Raw genomic sequence first — 19164 nt, 5'->3', positions numbered from 1 at the left:
GTCTAGCTTCTAGTGGGGAATCTGGTAAAGACCTTGACCCTTGCTTCAGAAAACATGCGCTTTATACACCTGGTTTTGCTTGCAATTCGAGGGGTCCACAGAGTCACTGACCCGTGTGACTCTGACAGGGGATGATCTTTCTAACAGGGCACATATCTGATCATTCATTCATTTGCTTGACAGATCTCGAGAGCCTGCAGTATGCCAGGACAGCCTAGGTCTTGGGGCCCTTCTGACGCTCCCCTTCCTGGCCTGTAACTCACTGCCTCGCTGTTCCCCTACACCTCGGTGCTCCTGACCCCTGGCCTTGGGCCCAGACTGTTCTCTGTGCTGGCAGTGCCCGCCCCCCTCCTCTCACCTTGTCCTCTGCAAAATTCTCCAAGGCCCGGCTTAAATGTCACATCCTCTGGGTCACCCTCCTGAGCCCTCCAGCAAGCTCTCACCGTCTCCTCCCACAGTGCCTTAGACACGGCTTCATGGCATGGTTGGGGGGCTGTCTCTCCCAGCATGAGAGCCTCCAAGACCACCGCCCAGACACACCCTCTCTCCTGTGTGGCCTGGCAGAGGAGGTCTACTTCCGGTGTGAATTGATGAGGCTCTTGCAGGACTAGCTCTCCTCTCCTGGGTGCAGGGTGCCCCTAGGACTGGGCAGGACACCCTCTGGGTTGGCCTTTGAACAAGTTGCTGTCCTGGTCAAGCCTCAGTGTCATCAGACAAATGGGTCACCCAGTCCGGAAACGGCCTGGTCGTATCATCTGGGTCTCCTCCTGGGTACTAAGGACCCCTGAGAGCCTGAAGTGTGCCTCTGCCCCCTTCCTGTCAGGACCTTGTCCCATCTGCTGCATTTCTGAAACTGCCTTGCTCCACCCGTCATGCCCCTGGGCTCCCTGCAGTGAGGCGATGGGTTAGAGGAGGGGCCATGATGGAGAACTTCTGATTCCCGTGTTGTGACTCAGAGAGCTGCCGCCTCTAGACACGTACTTCACCTGGCATGGGGGCTAGGGGTTAGGGGCGGGAGTCTCCTTTCTGGCAAAATCTTCTCTTTCCTTCTGCCCACACTGCAGCTTGCACTCTGGCCCTCCCAGCACTCCATTCTGCCCAGGCCACACTCTGTCTTGACATCACTCTTGGTCTACGGAGGCCCATTCCCGGTGGGTGCCGCCTGTCTCTGGGACTGCCCCGCTGAGGTGTCTCACCCAAGGCTTCCTGTGCCAGGAGAAAACCGTCCCCCTCCCCAGCCCTGGGCATGGAGCCCACCCGTGCAGAACCGAGTGTTCCCTTATTTATGAGGGGCAGGCTGGAACTGGCCCCTCAGGCAGGCAGCAGGAGATAGGCACTGAGGAAAACATGCGGACGGGTGGAGGAAGCAGCCACCCAGATCCCTAGTCCCTGCCAGCAGAAAACTGGCTGAGGAAGGAGGGGAGGGGTGTCCATCACAGGGGCAGACCTGGGTCAGCCTAGCAAGCGGGCACTAGGCCTGCCAGAAGGTGGGAGGGAGTCCTGAGTCCTTGGGGCTTCAGACTGGAGCTAGGAGTGAGGAGAGGAGAAACGTAGTTGCCCGCACTCTTTAGGGGCCTGAGAGCCCCACAGAGCCCTACCCTTCAGCCCTGACCCCAGAGCCTCTTGTGCAAGGCTGGGGCCACCTTCCTGGAACTGAGGAGGTCATCACACACCTGGTAACCCAAGATGTCTGCAGCCAGCAAACCTAGGCGTCATTGTTTATGTCCCCTTGCCTCTTTCTGGCACCTCAAAGGGGAGGGGCTCTCCCTGCACCCCCACCTTTCCACACATCTCACACCCCTTCTTGCGGGAAGCCCTTCCTTCTGGTTTTAGCTTTCATTCCTCCAGATAACTGTGAGCCTAGCCCCACCTTGTCCTGCTGCATGTCATGTCGTGTAAGGGAAGCTCCTTGGAACTCAGCTGTGGGTGGGTGACAAGGAGGTTCTGAGTCTGTGTCCCCTATACCTTCTTGACCCCGAGACCCTCAGGTGATCCCCTACTCTGCTCATCTAATGTCAGGGAAGAGCTGGTGGTCAGGAAGCAGAAGCCTGGTTCGGGACAGCTGAGATCTGTGGCATCTAATTAGGCTGGAGCCAGGAAGGAAATGCTGTCTTAGCCAGAGGGGCCTCCAGGGCTCTGTTTAATGAAGAGAACAAACTTGAATTGACAGAAGAGGGTTGTAGGCAGACACCAGGCCAAGGAGACAGAGAACGGCATGAGCCGGGAGGGGTGGAACGGAGTCAGGCAGCTGTCACTGTAACGTCGGCAAGGACATCACCACGGCAACAGGGCCTTTTTGACAAGACAAGCTCGTGGAGGCTGGTTTGGGGGATCTTGGAATGAGGAGGTCTGGGAAGAGCCCAGCATCAGAGGCTGAGGTGGAGCTCAGGAGACAGGTAGGTCCCCAAAGCACAGCCCGGGGAGGGATGTGGGTCATTTTGCCATCTCCTCCATCCCTGGTGCAGCCTCTCTTCTCACCATCCACACCTTCCCCCATCAGCTTCATGGATCTGTCTTTCCATCCCTGGCCCCAGGGCAGGACAGCTCAGCTACCCTACCTCCCATGCCACCACTCCTCCAACCCACTGCCCATATTCTGGGAATCTGAGTTTTTAACTCGGGACTAAAAGAGGAGGAGGTTACATCATGTTAAGAAATTTTCATGCTACTTTTTGTTTCCCCCGGGGACCAGGCTGGGGTCCCAGGGTTTAATCTGGAGCTCAGACTGGCCCTAAAGAGCACTGGGGCAGGGGGAAGGATGGGAGGTGTGAACAGAGCCTACGGAACCCAGGCACCGCGGGCAAGTGCAGGGAAGCCCACGGAAGGAGAGGTTTGGCAGCATCTTCAGAAAGAAGAGGGGAAGCAGGGCCAGGTGCCCTGGAGTCACCCACAGCACTGAAGTCTCTGCCCAGGCCTCGCCCCACAACTCGTGGCATGCAGGGCTGGGTGCAAAGCCCTCCACAGAGGGGTCAGCCTCAGCATCAGGCTCCAGGAGACAGCCCACGAGCTGCTTGGGGCCCAAGTCCTCACCAACTCCAGCTCCTTATCCACCTCTGCCTTTGCCTTGCCGGGTACCCTTGAACAAGTCCAGAAGCCCCTCTGGGACTCACTTTTCCCATCTGTCCTGTCCTGTCCTCTTCCAGATTAGCCACAAGGGTCAAGTCAGGCCTTGAGGATAGGATCTTTTTGTTCCCTGTGGTATCCAAGCTCCCAGCACGCAGAAGGCACTCGGTGAACATTTGTTGAATGAATGAAGCGAAACCCCTTGAGGAGGCCACAGAGTGCCCCTGAGTGACAGGGCCGACACAAAGGCAGGAGAGAGCTACAGGTTTGGACTGGGAGGCTGGGCACAGTTGCCATGGGAACCTGTTAGATTGGTGGCCCTGCTGGGTATCTGGAAATAGGCCTGGCTTATCTAGAGTGACGGGCTACCGCTTCTAAGGGAAGGCTGAGGTAGCTGTGAGCCAGCAGCTGCTCTACTGGAAGGTGGTGGGGGGAGACACAGCGGGCCTGAGAGAAGGGCACTAAAGGAAAAGGAGGGAGGTGGCCATGCGACTTCCTAAGGACTCCACTTTCCTCCCCTAGAAAAATGGTTACAGAGAAGGCCCAGCCCTGGAAAAGTGAATGTGAGGATTCATGGACTTAGAATCCCAATGTTGTCCTGGGTGCCCAGGTCTCCCTCCAGCCCTGGGGACTCTGCACTCCACCTGGACCCCAGCAATGGCTGGTCGGAGGGAATCTACTTCCCGTCCACGCTGCGTAGACGCTGTGGCTGTGCAGGGAGAGGTGACCTCTGGGTGACTGCTGGGGAGCCACGGCCAACCTAAGCCCTGGCTCACGCCTCTTCGCCTCTTATCCCCTCCCTAACCAGAAAGAACTCACGACTACAGTTCAACAAGGTGAAGGTGGAGGACGCTGGGGAGTACGTCTGCGAGGCTGAGAACATCCTGGGGAAGGACACCGTCAGGGGCCGGCTCTTCGTCAACAGCGGTAGGTGGTCCCCCAACGAAGGGAGGGGTCCTAGAGGGGTTCTGTGGGGGTGGGCCAGTTGCCCCCCAGCCCTAGGGAGGACCGCACATGATCCATCTTGCACTTGACTCCTCTCCCTCCTGCCACTGCCGTATCAAGCCCCAAGATCTGAGCCGATTCAGAGAAATGCAGTCGAAGCATAAATGTTTAGCTTTGTTATCTGGACCTGGAAGAGCCGCCAGCTCTCGTTTTAAATACCCTGAAAACTAAATATTTTGAAATCAAGAGGTGGGGGTGGGGGGAAGGATATTTTTAGAAGGCAATTATGGGAGGCTGGGCTGCCTGAAGCAGGGCTCCGGGGAGAGGCAGACCCAGGGTGCGCGCAAGCTGCCTGCCCGCTGCTTTGCTGGGCGCCCGAGTGCAGGCAGCCTGCTCCACGGGGCCACGGGTGGGAGGCTTGGGTGCCCCGGGCCCCTGGGGGCAGCCTCAGTTCAGGGATGGCAGGACCCTCTCCCACAGGTCATCCCCTCCCTGGGAAACGTGCAAGGTCAGGAGCCCACGGCACCCTTCGCTTCCCCCCTCCGCAGAGGCAGCTCTGGCTTCGGCATGGAGGCGGCCTCCCTGCTGGGCTGTCCTCTGGTTATTGCCCTTGACTGGAAAGTCACCAAGGCTGCCTGTCCTCAGGTCGCGCCCCCTCCACTCTAGCCTGAGTCCTCAGAACCCCACAGCTCTCGTTCCTCCTCCTGACACCCAGCCTCCACGTACCACTTGGCTACCTGGTTGTTGGGTTCACTCCCAGTCCTGCATCTCCCTTCATTCCCTGTGTTTCCACCAGACAGCCCTCCAGTAACCCCCTACACCCAGCGCAGTCTAACAAGAACCCTGCCCTGTGACCCTCAGAGGAGAGCCTGGCTCAGACCCGGTCTGCCGTGTTGTAAGGGACCTCCCTTGTCCTCCCAGCCTCTCAGCTCCTCGATCTCCCTTACCACTGGATCTACCAGGTCTGAGTCTGCGAGTCCTGGTCCATCTTCTTTCTGGATCTTTCACTCACGTCTGTCCTTTTCATTCCAGCCCCACCTTAGGGGCAATCCTGGCCCAGGTTTCATCCCTGCTGAACCTGGACCAGAGCAGCAGCCTCAAGATGCTTTCGCCCTGTCACTCCCCGACCCATGGAGCCAAAGAACAAGGACTCGGTCCCACAGCCCAGCTCTCACAAATCCGACCCAAATGACCTTTCCGACCCTAACTGTAGTCGGCCTCTCCTTCCCATTTTTATTCTTCCTCCTGCGCCATCTCTCCCAGGCAGCTATCCTCCTGACCAGTCCAGCCCACCGCAGCGGCACGCCCAGTGCAGGCCCCACTCCTGGGCCACTCCTCAGCCCTCTGTGGTCTTGTGTATCTCTCTCCAGTTCTATCAGATCATTCTTCAGCTCTCATCCTGTTGCTGAACTTTCTTTGCGGGTGTGGCCTTCTGGGTGGACTGTCCCGGGGTGGCTGTACCAAGTCCTGGGATATCGGGCGGGGCCTGGCTTTGCCCCAGAGGGCAGGCAGGTATGACCTGGGGTGTCACAGGATCGTGGAAGCCCTGGAGAGGCTTCTGGGTCTGCCCCTTACCTGGGGGCTTAGAAAGGCTAGCTGTTTAGTCACAGGTGCACCCATGTGTACTGTCAACTCAAGCCTTCAGCGAGGCCTAACTCAGCAAGACGCTGTTCTGAGCGCTGAGGGGTCACGGTCTTGGCTCCCGAAGTCCCCTCCAATGGCAGGAAGCTAAAACCTGAACTCAAAGCGTCTGCCTGTTTTAACACACTGAAGAGGAAAGACAGGCAACTTAACAACGGGAGAGGGGGCATCCCAGGCAGGCGGGAGGGGAGCCTTACAGGGTGAAGAGATACTCGATCTGGGCCTTGAAAGATGAGCAGAGATTTTCTCCAAGAGCAAGGGAGAAAAGCAGTTGCAGTAGCTGGCAGCAGGCAGAACATCTCTGCAGCATCAGCTCCTTCCCGGCCCATTTTCTCTTCAGAGATCCAATAAACTCACTCCCACCAAGACACTAATGGCTGATAGAGGCTGCCTGGGTTTATCCTTCCCAGGTGTTTTCTTTAAATCCCCCCAGCCCTTGGCAACCAGAATCTCCTTTCTGCCGCTATGGATTTACCTATCCTGGACATTTCATATAAATAGAACCACAGAATATGTGGCCTTTCAAGACTGGTTTTTTCAACGTAAAATAATGTTTTCAAGGTTCCTCCATGTTGTAGTAGGGTCAGTACTTCTTTCCTTTTTGTGACTGAATAATAATTCCATTGCCTGGGTCTACCACATTGTTTATATATTCATCAACTGTGGTTGTTGCATCATTCTAGTTGTTTCCACATTTGGACTATTATGAAAATGCTGCTGTAACATTTGTGTCCAAGTTTTTGTGTGGACATATGTTTTCAGTTCTCTTGGGTATACACCTAGGAGTTGAATTGCCGGGTCATGTAGTAACTGTTTAATTTTTTGAAGAATGACCAGCTGTGTTTCAAAATGGCTGCACCATTTTACATTCTCACCAGCAAAGTATGGGGGGTTCCCATTTCTCCACATCTTCACCACCCCTTGTTATTATCCATCTTTTTTTTTTTTTGAAATACAGCCACCTGAGGGCGTGTGAAGTGCTATCTCACGGTGGTTTTGATTTTCATTTCCCTAATGACCTTCCAGGAGTATTTGCATTTAGTAAGAGACAATGCTTTAACCTACAGAAAGGATATCATCATCGGCCAAGGAGACCAGACTAGACCCTGGGATGGTAGAAGAAGGTACCTTTCTCTCAAGAATCAGATGTCCATTTGCTCATTAGAAATCTTTGTAAATATTCGTTAAGCACCTATTACATGTCAAGCGCTGTGCTCGACATTGGGGTTCGTTCACCAGTGAAGCAGACAGACGTGGCCTCTGCCCAAATGGAGCTCACATTCTAGTGGAGGAGCTAAGCTTTGGACAACTAGTAATTGCATAACTAGTCCTTTAATTGTTAGAATAAGCACTACGAGGAGAAGTTACAAAGCTGAGGGAAGGAATGAAGGAGGAGCCTGAGCAGCCTCTCTGAGACACTGATATTTTGAAAGTCCTGGATAAGAAGGCTCGTGGCCTCTTAGAGGAGCTGGACTAAGCCAGTGGAGTCTGAATATGCTGTAAGACAGGGACAGGACATGAAGTGGGAGAGGTGGTTAGGCCCAGATTAGACTTGGGGAGGGGGAGGGGGACTTCATTATGAGCATGAATGGAAGCCATTGGAGGGTTTTGATAATGGAAGCGATCGATCAATTTACATATTTTAAAGACCACTTTGGTGGCAGCTGCAAAGCGAAAAGGTTAGAGATGAAGGCCAGAGTGAGGGCAGAAAGACCAGTGAGGAGGCGAAATCGTGGCCATCCAGGAAAGAGACCACGGAGGCAGTACTGAGACATGGACAGAGCCTCAGGAGGAGGTAGGAAGGCAGCCCTCGGTGATGGACGGCTAGGGGGACAGAGAAGGACCAGAAATCAAAGATGCCCTCTAGGCCTTTGGTTTGTGCTGTCCAGTCATTGAGATGAGCAAGGCTAGAGGAGCAAGTGGCTGGGGCAGATGAGCGGGAGCTGAGTTTGGGGTGGATCAGCGCCATCCCCGCGGTGGTATCCAGGGAGCGGCCAGATTCTCCCACTTGGAGGTCATTTGTCATCTTCACATCCCCAAACACGGGAGAGCACAGTGAAGAAATACGAATAGGCTGACGAGGCAGCGTGACGCATTGCCTTAGGGGCCCATGTGTGCTGGAATAGCCTGAATGCACCTCTTCGGTGTGGAAAGCTTCTGGCGTGAGCCTTCACCACCAGCAGAGTTGGCTGCCGTGAGCTGGGAGGGCCCTGCCGTCACAGGGGTGGCCTCAAGGTACTTCTTTCTGAGGTGGAAAGGCCTATGGTCACTTCCCTCCACACCTTCTACAACCGGCTCCCCCATTGCCCTCCCTTTTTACCTTTCTGGGGCCCCAGCCTAGTCCCCGTGATGACATGGTTCTGGCAGCCCTAGGCCACGGATCCCAAGATGGGGACCTGTCTTCCCTCAGGAGTCGTCCTCTACCTCCCAAGGCCTCAGTGAGCACAGACGTGCGTGTAGACAGGCCCAAGCACGCAGCTGTGGTCCTGCCACCATCCTCGCTCCTGCCCGCTGCTCATGCAGCCCATCGTTGGGCAGGTTCCTCCACCCCTGGTTGCAGAGGGCATCAGGCTGCCCTGAGATTTCTCTGGCTTGGCCAAGGCCCACGAGAGGACTCGGGCCCCTGGTCCACATCGTGTTGCATCTTCCCGTCAAGCCTTGGTGCTGACGTGTTCTTCTACGAGGGACCAGGTGCCTGGTGAGAATGCTCAGCCAGATGTTAGGAGCCCTGAGGCCTTGTTACAACACACACTGGACTCTGGAAGGCCCTTCCCTGCTCTCTTTCCTCACTCCTCCTTGGCAGTGTAACTGAAGGGCAGGACAACCTCTAGGATCCTCCCGGCAATGAGATTTTATAACTCACAGGCGTGGTCACCTCAGCTGTTTGTCTTCTCTGTCCCTTTCTTAGTTCCCTGGGTCTCACTGACCCAGAAGCATGTGGGTCCCAGCCTTGTGTGGGGTTGAGCAGAGGTGGGAGACGTCAGCAGGGGTGGGGCTCGAGGATGCCAGACCAGCAGCAGGCATGATGTGGAGGGAAGGTGGGAGCTGGCCCTACCCGCTGGGTTTTATCAGCGAGCTCCTCAGACATATACAGAGGCAGAGCTGTGTATACACTCCCAGTCCCGTGCTTCATCCGTCTCTCCACACGTCTAAACACTCAGGGCGCCAAGTGCTGGCCCTCCTCCTCCTCCTCTCATCCCCCCACTTACTTCGGGGGATGGTGGAGACTCAGTACCCCTGAGTAGACAGGACCGGCCAAGGTAGGATGGGCCACCTCAGTCAGGAGGCCATGGCTGGGTGGGGATGAGAGGCCCTCAGAGCCACAGAAGCTGAGGGGGGAGCAGGAGCCGGTTTCTAGCTGCCCAATGTGGATACACAGCCTAAGAGGTTAGCTAGTAGATAAAGACTGAAATTTGGGGCAAGAATTTTCACTTGAAGCCAGGCTCCTGGATGCCATCCCTTTGGGGAGCAGTGCTTTTGTGACTTTCACTTATCAAATGAATCTGATCCATCAGGTGTGCAGTCTGGGTTAGCAGCCTTGAAGCCCAGTCTTACTGTCACCTAGTTTCCACATCCCAGCTGTCCCCCAGCCCTCTCCCCAGCAACGTGAAGCCCCGGATTTACGGCCTGGGCTGTCCAAGGCCTGGAGGCTCCCTCCAGAGGCAATAGCTGACCGGGTGGGGGAGGTGGAGGCTGCCTGGTGAGGGAGGACATGAAGGCGGCCTGGGATGCTTATGGAGACGCGCATAGTGGCCTTTGTAGCATTTCCGGGCACCTTGGCCCAACTCTGGGACAAAGAGGGGAGAGACGGAAGCTAGGGCTCTCGCCGCAAGTCCCTAGATCGCAGAAAATTACAGTGCCCAAAAAGGTGCCATTCCCCTCAAAGCCCAGCTCCCTGTAATCACGCCCTGGTCCATGAGAGCCCCAGCAGTGCAGACAGATATAAATGTCTCCTCCCTGAACCCCTGTGACTTGCCCCCCACATAAGACATGGAGCCTCATCCACCTGCAGCGGAGCCCCCGGAAAGGCAGGCAGGCAGGCAGCAGAGGTGGGCCCTTGTGCCAGAAGACGGAGCAGTTTCTGCTAGCCTCTCATCCCCTCCAAAAAAAATCTTCCCAGCCTTTAAAGGTTTGCCTGGAGCGAGGGTGCAAGGTGGTGCTGGGCAGATGGTCCAAGCTCACGGTGGCCTCCCCTTGGCCTTGTTGGTGACCTGGGAGGGACCACCAGACCTTCCCCCCACCCCAGCCATTCCTACAGTCTCTGATCGATGGGCCATGAAGGAGGTGATTCCTGGGGCCCAGAGGTGGTCTCGGTGGGTCACCGGCACGTGTCTCTCGTACCTCCAGTGAGCACTACCCTATCATCCTGGTCGGGGCACGCCCGCAAGTGCAACGAGACAGCCAAGTCCTATTGTGTCAACGGAGGCGTCTGCTACTACATCGAGGGCATCAACCAGCTCTCCTGCAAGTAAGTCACCAGTGGGGGCAGGCATGGGGGCAGGAGCAGGGGGAGAGAGGCTGGGGCAGAAGTGGAGGGCTCTAGGAAAAGTGAGCTTCAAGATACTAATAAGGGGTCTCCAAGGGGTGTAGACAGGGAGGTTTGCCCCACTTCCTAGCCCTTTCCTGGAATACAGGGAGATGTAAGCTCTAAAGGGCTCAGGGCTTCTGCAGTCCCAGTTTCCCAGGCCCCTACCCACCCCATCTTCCAATGTCCACCCTTCCACCAACACCTTCTAGGGAGATGGCGAGACCAGTCTATGCCCGGGGCACTGGATTCTCTCTCTCTCTCTTCCCCTCCCTATCTCTCAGCAACTTTCCAAACTTTGTTCTGATGAACATTGCCCAGGGTGCATCTTCCCCAGCAGTGAGGAGCCTAGCAGGGTCAGGTAGGGCACACGTCCCAGAGCCCTTGCTAGCTGAGCTCTGCTCTTATAGCCTTGAGGGAAGAAGAGGGCTCTGCCCCCAGTGCTCCCCTCAGGACCTGGCTCTTCTCCCTGCCCAGCAGGACCCCAGTGCCCAGATATGCTCTGGCTGCTGCCTGTGCCACTTCAGTCCCTAGCCCCTCTCTGGGGAGTGAAGGGCCACCAGCAAGGACATCACTCTGGGTGTGGCTGAGTGGGGGAGGTCAGGGTTGAGGAAAAGCTCATGTTGGGACTCTGCCTCCCCCCAAGAGCTGCCCCGAAGGAACTCCCAGGAGCTGAGGACCCCCTGCTCCCCACCCTTAGCAAACAGGGTAGGTGGGAGCACAGTGATCAGGGAGGGCTTGCTCAGGCCCAGCCACATCTTCTGGGAGCCGGGCCCCCACTGCCCCCTTGACAGATTCTCTGGTAGGTGAGCAAGGAACAGGTAGGGCAGCTTGGTGAGGGCAGCACAGGTTCTGGCCGGATCCTGAGTAGAGGGAGGGAGGCCTAGTTCACAACTTTGGGTTTCAAGGCAGCCCAAGCCTAGGGCGCTGACGATGTGCCGAAGCTGCCCCATTGCCGTGGCATCTGGGCAGGGGCCAGCAAAGTACTGATGAAGATTCACGGAGAGAGGCGTTTGCCCTCTCCACAGATAAGGTCAGATTCAGCACTCCTCTCGGCTTTCCTGCCTTTGGCCTCCAGCTCCAGAGCTGCATCTCCCTCCTTGGGAGGGAGCCTTGGCCAAAGACCCCTCCACCTCACAGCGTGAGAACGAGGGGCCACACCTCCTTCACGCCCTCCCCTCAGTGCTGGGTGAGCTGAGCCTGGGCTGCCAGGCACACCTGTGCCTCTTGCTCCAGCTGGCCTCCTTTGCCAGCATCCACCTCGGCTCCACCTGTCACCTGCTGCCATCCGCCTTCCGGCCTCCCCCATCCTGAATCTCAAGGGACAGTCCCAAAAGCAACAGCAGGTCCCCCAGGGAAGTTCTCAGTCCAGACTCAGCCCCTCATCCTTCCTCTCTCTTTCTGCCTCTAGGAAGCTGCCACATTAGTGCCACAGACCCTGGGGAACATTCTAGCCTTGAAAATGCTCTGAGCACTTTGGAATAGATCTATAGAAATGCATAAGCATTCTGGAATACCTCACAGAGATGGCCTAGCCCTGGACCCCTTCTTCTTGTCCCCCACAACAAACACATACACCCCAGGCCTCTCTTCTTCCCTAGCCCCTTGGATCCCAGAACCTTGAAGGGATCCAGCATTGTCACTGGCTCCAGACAGAAAAGGTTTCAGCCACCCGGGACAGGTGTCGGGGCTGAGGAGGGCCATGGGACCCAGGACTCCAGTGCCAGAGTTTAGTGTGGGAAAGAGTAGTGAGCTATAGGATTCCCAGGGGGCCCTGCCAGCAAGGCTGTACCCCTAGGACTTTCTGGGTCCTGCCCAGCTAAGTCTGAGAGGAGCAGAGGGCAGGAGCCTGAGCCACTGTGAAGATGCTGTCCTGTTTCCCTGCCCCACCAGGGCAACTGGGGTTCACTGCTTAGAACCTGAGCTTGGTACCTAGAACCACCACCTCCCCATCTCAGCCTGTCCTGGGTCAGCCCCAGCCAGGGCTCCTGGAGCTAACTTCCCTGATGCCCTGAGCCCTCAGGGGAGAGGGGCGTCCCTGGCGGGGATTGCAATCAGGAGGGCAGGTCCTCAGAGCTGTGCTGGAGAAGGGCAGGGGGGAGGGGGGCAGGGCAGAACCCAGAGGCCATTCTGGGGGTGGGTGAGCTGGGAGGGAAGGGGGGTAGGCCTCTTGGGGTTCCTGATGACACCCTGAATGGAATGCATGGAATAAAAAGGAAAGAACTTAGGAAACGGAACTCACGTCGTACCATTTGTGCTGTTTGTTTACTTTTATTTTGATTTTTTTGCATTTCCGCTTAGCTTGGATAATGAAACTAGACTGGTCAGTTTCATTCCAGTTTCTACAAAAATCAGTTTTCCTTCCTGGTTTTCTGACACTTGTTGTTGTGTATTGGTTCAGAGCCCTGCGGGGAGTGTTGGAAAGCAGGCACACTCCGTCCCTCCTGTTTTTCTAGAATTCAGAGCCAAAAGAAACAGTGTCACTGATACTGAATTTTGTTTTAAAAAAGGAAAGCTTAGGGGGATTTGAAAACGGGGGTCCAAATCAAGGTGACTGTCTCCTGTCTGGGCCAGACAGGGGCCTCTGCACTTCCTCTTGCTGCTTTCTCCTCTTCTCTCCGTGTTTTTATAGAGCACGGTTGGTGCGTGACTCTTGGGGACTGGTTCAGGGGATGATGACAGAACAAGACTCTCTTTCCAGCCCTGTGCACATACCAGTGGCATGCCTCCCTTTCCCATCAGCTCACCCCCCCCATCCCCTCTGCTCCCATGTCCAGGTGATTTCCCCCATCCCATGCCCATCTGCCTGCTCATCCTCTCCACCCACACCCCTCATGAGGCCAGAGACCCTTCACTCCCTCCAGTGCCCGGGGCACACCCTCATCCTTCATCCTCCCTCTCCCCTGGGTGAGGGCAGCACACATGGCATTATCCCCAGGCTACCAAAAGGAGACACTGAGGCCCGGGAGGTGGGGTGGGAAAACGGGGAGGCAGAGTCCCAGCCTCTCTGTCACCCCAGATGCAGCCCGTGGGCTCTCCTCTCTGCCCCTCTCTCACCCCTGCTCTTCTCCAGCCCTGAGCACAGACCTTCCCGTAGTCAAGGATAACAGCTTGGGGGGAAGGGCTGGGAAGCCTGTTACCTGCCGCTCCTCCTAATCTGTCCCCTGTGTCCCTGAAACTCAGGGGGTCAATCCCTGTTTGAGTGGGAACTCACTACCAGCCAGCCACCCACGCCAAGTTCAGGCCCTGCTCCTGGTTGATAGGCTAATGTAGCCTGTACCCTGTTACCAGGTCCTAGCAGCAGGGTAGAGAGGCTGTAGGCCCACCCCCAGAGCCTTCTCTAGGGAAGCCCCAGCTTCCTGGACGTGGCTCATCCTCAACAAGCAGGGCTAACGAGAGAACAGGAGTGTCCAAAAGCCCCGCGAAAGGAGCCAGTGCCTGAGGAACAGCTCAGGTGTTAGTCATCCCAGCCCCGTGCAGTGCCCATCCCCCCCCACACACACCTTCTCCTTTGTTCAGCTAGTGGGCACTTTCCCAGGGCAGGAAGGTTAGGACTATAGCGCACAACTCCAGGGGGCTTGTTCGTGTTGTACACGGTGTCCACAGCACCACCTGGAGCTGTGCAACTCTGTGCCCACGAATAATACAAGGATAGAGTCGGGGTAGTCCAGGCTGGGTGTGGGGCCGGGAACGCAGGGATGTGCTCAATTATCCTCCGTCTCCAAGAGCCACAGGAAAGCATCGTGACTCTCAGCAGTGGGGATAAACTCCCCTCTGTCCCCTCCTGCCCCTGCACTCCCCCATTTTCTCTTACACACACACACAGGTTTTTCCTGTCTCCAGGAGCCGGGCTAATCTCAGACACTGGACACAGTCAAGCCTATCTCTTTCTTATTCCTGATTGCAAGAGTCATTTTGGCAACGTCCTGGGTCTTTATCGTCCACCCCCAACGATGCTGCTGCTTGAAAAGTCACTCCTGCGCCTCTAGTCCCATCCCAAGTGGAATCAGTTTCCGAGAGCTGAGGAAGAAGGGCTGAGCCTGAGTGGAGCTGGTCGGAAAGCCTTAGCCACTGCCTCCATTCTCCTGGGCTGGGATGACTGGGGACGAGGGCGAGGGGTCAGAAAAGGGCGTGCTGACAAAGGTGTAGCCTCCTCCTCCGAGCCACCCTGCTCAGCGGGATGCGCGTGCATCAGCTCCACGTGCAGGCTCTCCCCCGTCTCCAGACACACTTCCCCCCCTCCACTGCCATTCATTAGCCAGGCACACCTGCACACACACTGCCCCAGCTACAAGGACCAGCCTCCTGCCTCCCCTGAGGGAGATACAGTAAGGCCCAGAGAGACTCCAGCTATCTGTTCATCAACCACTCCCAATCCTCCAGGCTAGATTGGAGGCCACAGGGTTTTTGTGAGGGTCTGTCACAGCCAATCGCCATCACCCCCTATAAGTTCAAGGGGCTACTGATGGTTGGTATACGCTAGCATGCTAAGAGGTAGAGTACACTCACCTCTTGGGGAAGTTTACTAATTAACGTCACTGACCTGTTATTGAGGGGACGCTGGTGATGGGCTTACCTAATGTCCTAATTTGGAAGAGGCAGAAGAGCATAGACCCATCTTCGAGTAGGGGGCGGTGCGGGAGGGTCAGTCTGGCCCTATCTGTAAGCTTCCCTTAAGTATCTGGCCTTGCTGGGGTTCAGAAGAGAGTACAAGGGCTGGGCATGTCTCCCAGAAATCTACAAGACAGGGACTCGAGGGGAGAGTGGCAGCCAGGGAGCAGAAGGAAGTGGACCTTGGGAGTTAAGGACAAGGTCAGGGAGATGGGAGTGGGTGGTTCTCTGCAGGAGGCAACGTGGGAGAATGAACTCCCGCTAGAGCCAGGCAGTGATGGAGGAGCAGGTCGTGGGGAAAGGGCAGGTCCCAGGCAGCCAGTTGACCCCCTGATGCGGAACAGGCTGCAGCCCCGCCCCCACCCCGCCACCGTGATTCTTGCCACCTGAGGCCAGAGGCCCCCACGCCTGCCCTCAGCCCACCAGCTTTGGGATGCTGGTAATTCAGCCTTCTCTCCACCCTCACCTGTTCCCCATAAGCTTTTCCCGTGTATATTGCTCTAGGGCAGCCTTCCCCAAACTGTATGTTCACAAGGATTCCTCAAAAAACAACTTCCAAGGTCAAATACATTTGGAACCTACTGGAAAGTTCAGCTCTTTCCTCCTACAAAACTTTTCATAGGCTTTCATGTGCTAGCGTGCACTGCAACTCCACAAGGAAGCCTGGGAATGGATTTCCTAAACTTACTTGGCCACAGAGCCCTCTTTGAAAGAACAGATGAGACATCTCCAAGGCCCCTTCTGTTGGAGGCACACAGTCTGGGAACAGCATTCCCAAGTTCTTCTTTGAGCTTTCTGGGGTCTGTTTCATGGATGAGAAAACCTGCCCAGGGCCCTGGAGAGAACCCTTTGGTAGGGCTTGGAAGGAATGTCTCCCCAGAACTTGGTATTCCAGAAGACTCCCAGCCCCCCAGCCTACTGACTGCCTGGCACCAAGGGTCTACAATTCTGGCTTCACGGGGCCCCAGGCAGGTCAGAAGGGAAGTCTCAATAACCATTAGGACCTTTAGGCAGTAAGTTCCCAATTTCCCCACCCTGCTTCCCCAAATCATCTTCTTCCCTACCCCTTCCCCGCTTCCCCACCACCTGGAGCCACATCTATTAGAGAGATTTTGAAGGAGATTTCCGAGCCCTCCACCCAGCCCCGACTCCAGCCCCTTCAGCAACGAGTGTGCCCCAGCGCTCGACTTGGTTTTCTCATTCATCACTGTGCACTTTGATTTCTAACCTAAGCCTCGCGGATGATGCCAGTTTGTTCTGTGATTTTTCCCCTTTTCCTTCTCCAGATGTCCAAACGGATTCTTCGGACAGAGATGTTTGGAGAAACTGCCTTTGCGATTGTACATGCCAGATCCTAAGCAAAGTATGTTTGAAGATACAAACACGAGTCCCTGCTCCTTAGAAAGCTTCCGGGTGCAGTCCCCCCCACTCCTCACCCCGTTGTAGGACATAGGGCCAGGGGTGTTGGTTGTTTTGATCTTTGGCTGTTTTGTTTCTTTTTTGTATTTTGGTTTGTTAGTTCTTTTGTTTTGCTTTTTCATTTTTGGCCTAATCCTTGGGTTTAAAGTTCAGGGCTGCAGGTAAGGGGCAGAGTGGCAAGGCCGGTACAAATGGTAACAGTGGCAAGGAACCCAGCTGGCATTGGCAGGAGCCTGTGCCGGGGTGTTGCAATGCCTATGTCTTGCTATCCTGGCTCTCTCTTTCTGGTTTTCTTTCTTTTGGTAGGTGTCCTGTGGGATACACCGGGGACAGGTGTCAGCAGTTCGCAATGGTCAACTTCTCCAGTATGTCTCTTTCTTCTATTTCTTTCCTTCCCTGGTAACTGACAGTTCTTCCCCCACCCTACCCCCGACCCCGTGGGAAGGATGGGGCCTTGCTTAGAGAGATTGGGGTGGGCCGGGAAACGCAGGGGGCTGTCCTAGGCCCCTCTCAGTCCTCATCAGAAGCCTGTGCGTGTTACTGAACCAAACTTGGGTCCCCTACGCCAAACACACAGCAGAGCTAACCTACTAAACCGGCTGGAGGTGAAAGAAAGAACAACGCTAGTCGTAAGGTGTCAAGCAAAGAATACAAGGGGCTCATGGGAAGGGTTTTTAAAGACTGTGGGAGGGTGGGGTCACGAGGTGCACGATCAGCTCATGCTCAGTCCTCTGATTGGTTGATGGTGAGGTAACAGGGTGTTTCAGGAATCTCAATCATCAACCTTCTGGTTCCAATCAGCCTAGGGCTGGGGGTGGTCATCATGTAGTTAACTTCTAACACCTGGTGGGGTTTTAGTATCTGCAAAACAACTCAAGGATATACCAAAGGTCCTTGACTTTGTCTTATGGCTAAACTCTTATTATTTTGTCTTGTTTGTTTTCCTTTGTTTCTGCATTTTCTCACTTCTGTGATTAAATTTGCTCTTTGGAACTCAAGGAGAAAGGCCTAGGAGGCTAAAGCTTTTCTACAAACAAGAGGCAGGGGTCACTGGCGGGGTCTTTCCTGGGGAAGCACCTGCAGGGTCCTGCTGGGTTTCACACAGAGGGGACTGATACACCCCCTGCCTCATGTTGCTGTACTGCCTGGTCGCAGTAACACTGAATTCTCTCTGCAGCTGCTCAGAGCCAGGCTCAGGCCGCTTCACCACTGGGGTCAGGCAGCCTGGCCAGGATGGGAAGAAGCATTTGCAGAGCCCTCACCTGCCTCTGAGAGCCTGTCTGAGGATGTCAGGCTGTTGGTGAGGCCGGGCAATGAGTGTGTGCACATGTGTGCTCGTGTGTTTGAGAGAAAGAAGCAAGTTCTCAGAAAGCCTGCCTTTCCATCTGGCCAGAGTTTGTTTTGATTTGATTTGGGGTGATGGGGGAGAGTGGGGAAGGCGGATTGAGGGAAAACAGGTCCCAGGGCAGTGGTTTCCGTGAAGACCAGAGTCATCTGTGCAGCTAGATGTTGGAGTAGGGGCGAGGGTTGCCGCAAATACTAAGGCATAGAGGGAAGAAGGAATCAAGGAGTAACTGGTGACTCTCTCCAGGCCCTCTCTGGTCTCAGTCCCCATCCAGGACTTACTTCACTCCTTTCCTTTCTTCCATCTCTGAAGTTGGAGCTTTCTGGTTTGCACAGTCTGCCGAGAAAAGTGTGACCCCTGGAGCTGAAGGATGAGGCCCTAGCTGTGGCGTGTTTTACTGGGGGCTGGGAGCAGTGCCTTCAAGTGCCATCAGGTGGAGGTGGAGCAGAGCAGGAAGCCACAGGCTGGCCATGGAATCCATTTGGGGCCCAGCGGTCCACTGGCCTGCAAGGCGGGACCGTGTCCCCCGTCCTCCAGAGCACGCTAGGCCCCTGCTCAACCCACCACTCACCTCCTCCTCTCCAGGGAGGACAGATGGGTCCCATGACGAATTAGAACTAGATTGATGGTGCCTGGGCATGAAGAGGCCGAGGAAGGGACCCAGGGGACCATTTAGGTAACCCTTAGAGAAAAGGGGTTTGGGGCTCAGGGTAGAGAAAGGAGCCTTCCGATCCTTCTCAGACCACAGCACAAAAGCCTAGACATTCCCTGCACAGGAACCTGGAAGCCAAGATTTGACGAGGAGAGCCGCCGGGGAGGTCGGGGCTGGTTATCCCAGGTGGTCAACTCTCTTAATAGAGTGTTGGGGGCAGCGCTGTCCTCAGGCCCCTCCCACTGGAGGCCAGGGAGGAAGGCCATGGGGATAAGAACAGAGCCTGTGGGCACGTGGCCCAACAGAACTCTCCAGAGCCCAGGCTCCAGGAGGAATTGCAGAGTCAGACCCAGCCCAATTGGAGGACCGTAGGTCAGGAGGACAGAGCAGCCAGGTGGGGCTGAGGACCTGGGGAGAGAGGCAATGGAGGGCCTATTCCTTTTCACCCTTAGGCCCAGAGTCCCCCTAGCTTATGGGACTGTTCTGGACAGGGAGTCCCAGCCCATCCTGAATCTGAGCAGCAGAGCCTCCAAAACTCGGCCACTGTCCAAGCTTCTCTGCCAGCTGGGCTGCTTCAGCTTGCAGCTCAGATCTTCTGGGAGGGTCAGCAGGGCCCCGGGAGCCCAGAAAGGAGCCTGGAAATGCAGCCTTTCTGCCTAGTGTTACTGGGATCCTTGCTGGTACCTTTTGGTAAAGGATTTATACTCTCCAAGCATTTTGCCCAGAGCACTTCATGCACTGCTCTATCAGATAATTATTGAAAAAGGAGTGAAAAATGCTAACCTAAGTGTTCAGGCTTCAATTCTGATGGACCTGAATAAAATTGCCAGCAGCTGAGCTTCCTGTTCTGGGGCCTCATTTAACCTCATCTGTAAAATGGGGATAGTGGCATTTATGCCTTTAGGGTTGCTGTGAGGATGAAGTGAAGTGATGCACACCAAGGGCTTAGTCAAGGGCCTGCTG

At 55.6% G+C, this 19164-nt stretch overlaps 1 protein-coding gene across 5 annotated transcripts in view; it reads left to right on the top strand.

The window, feature by feature from the left end:
- NRG2 (neuregulin 2) overlaps positions 1 to 19164 on the top strand; it is a 178365-nt gene that overhangs the window by 144602 nt on the left and 14599 nt on the right. For 2 of the 5 annotated variants that reach the window (XM_065874280.1, XM_065874277.1), the window contains exons 3-5: positions 3872 to 3990; positions 9997 to 10117; positions 16511 to 16569. In XM_065874280.1, the coding sequence (XP_065730352.1) occupies positions 3872 to 3990; positions 9997 to 10117; positions 16511 to 16569 (299 nt within the window). Of the gene's footprint in view, positions 1 to 3871; positions 3991 to 9996; positions 10118 to 16071; positions 16149 to 16510; positions 16570 to 19164 lie in introns of all 5 variants that reach the window. The other 3 variants (XM_065874279.1, XM_065874276.1, XM_065874281.1) reach the window with 2 other exon arrangements.

Source organism: Phocoena phocoena, chromosome 3, assembly GCF_963924675.1.
Source record: "Phocoena phocoena chromosome 3, mPhoPho1.1, whole genome shotgun sequence".
Lineage (NCBI taxonomy): Eukaryota > Metazoa > Chordata > Mammalia > Artiodactyla > Phocoenidae > Phocoena > Phocoena phocoena.
This window is presented reverse-complemented; position numbering and strand designations above follow the sequence as displayed.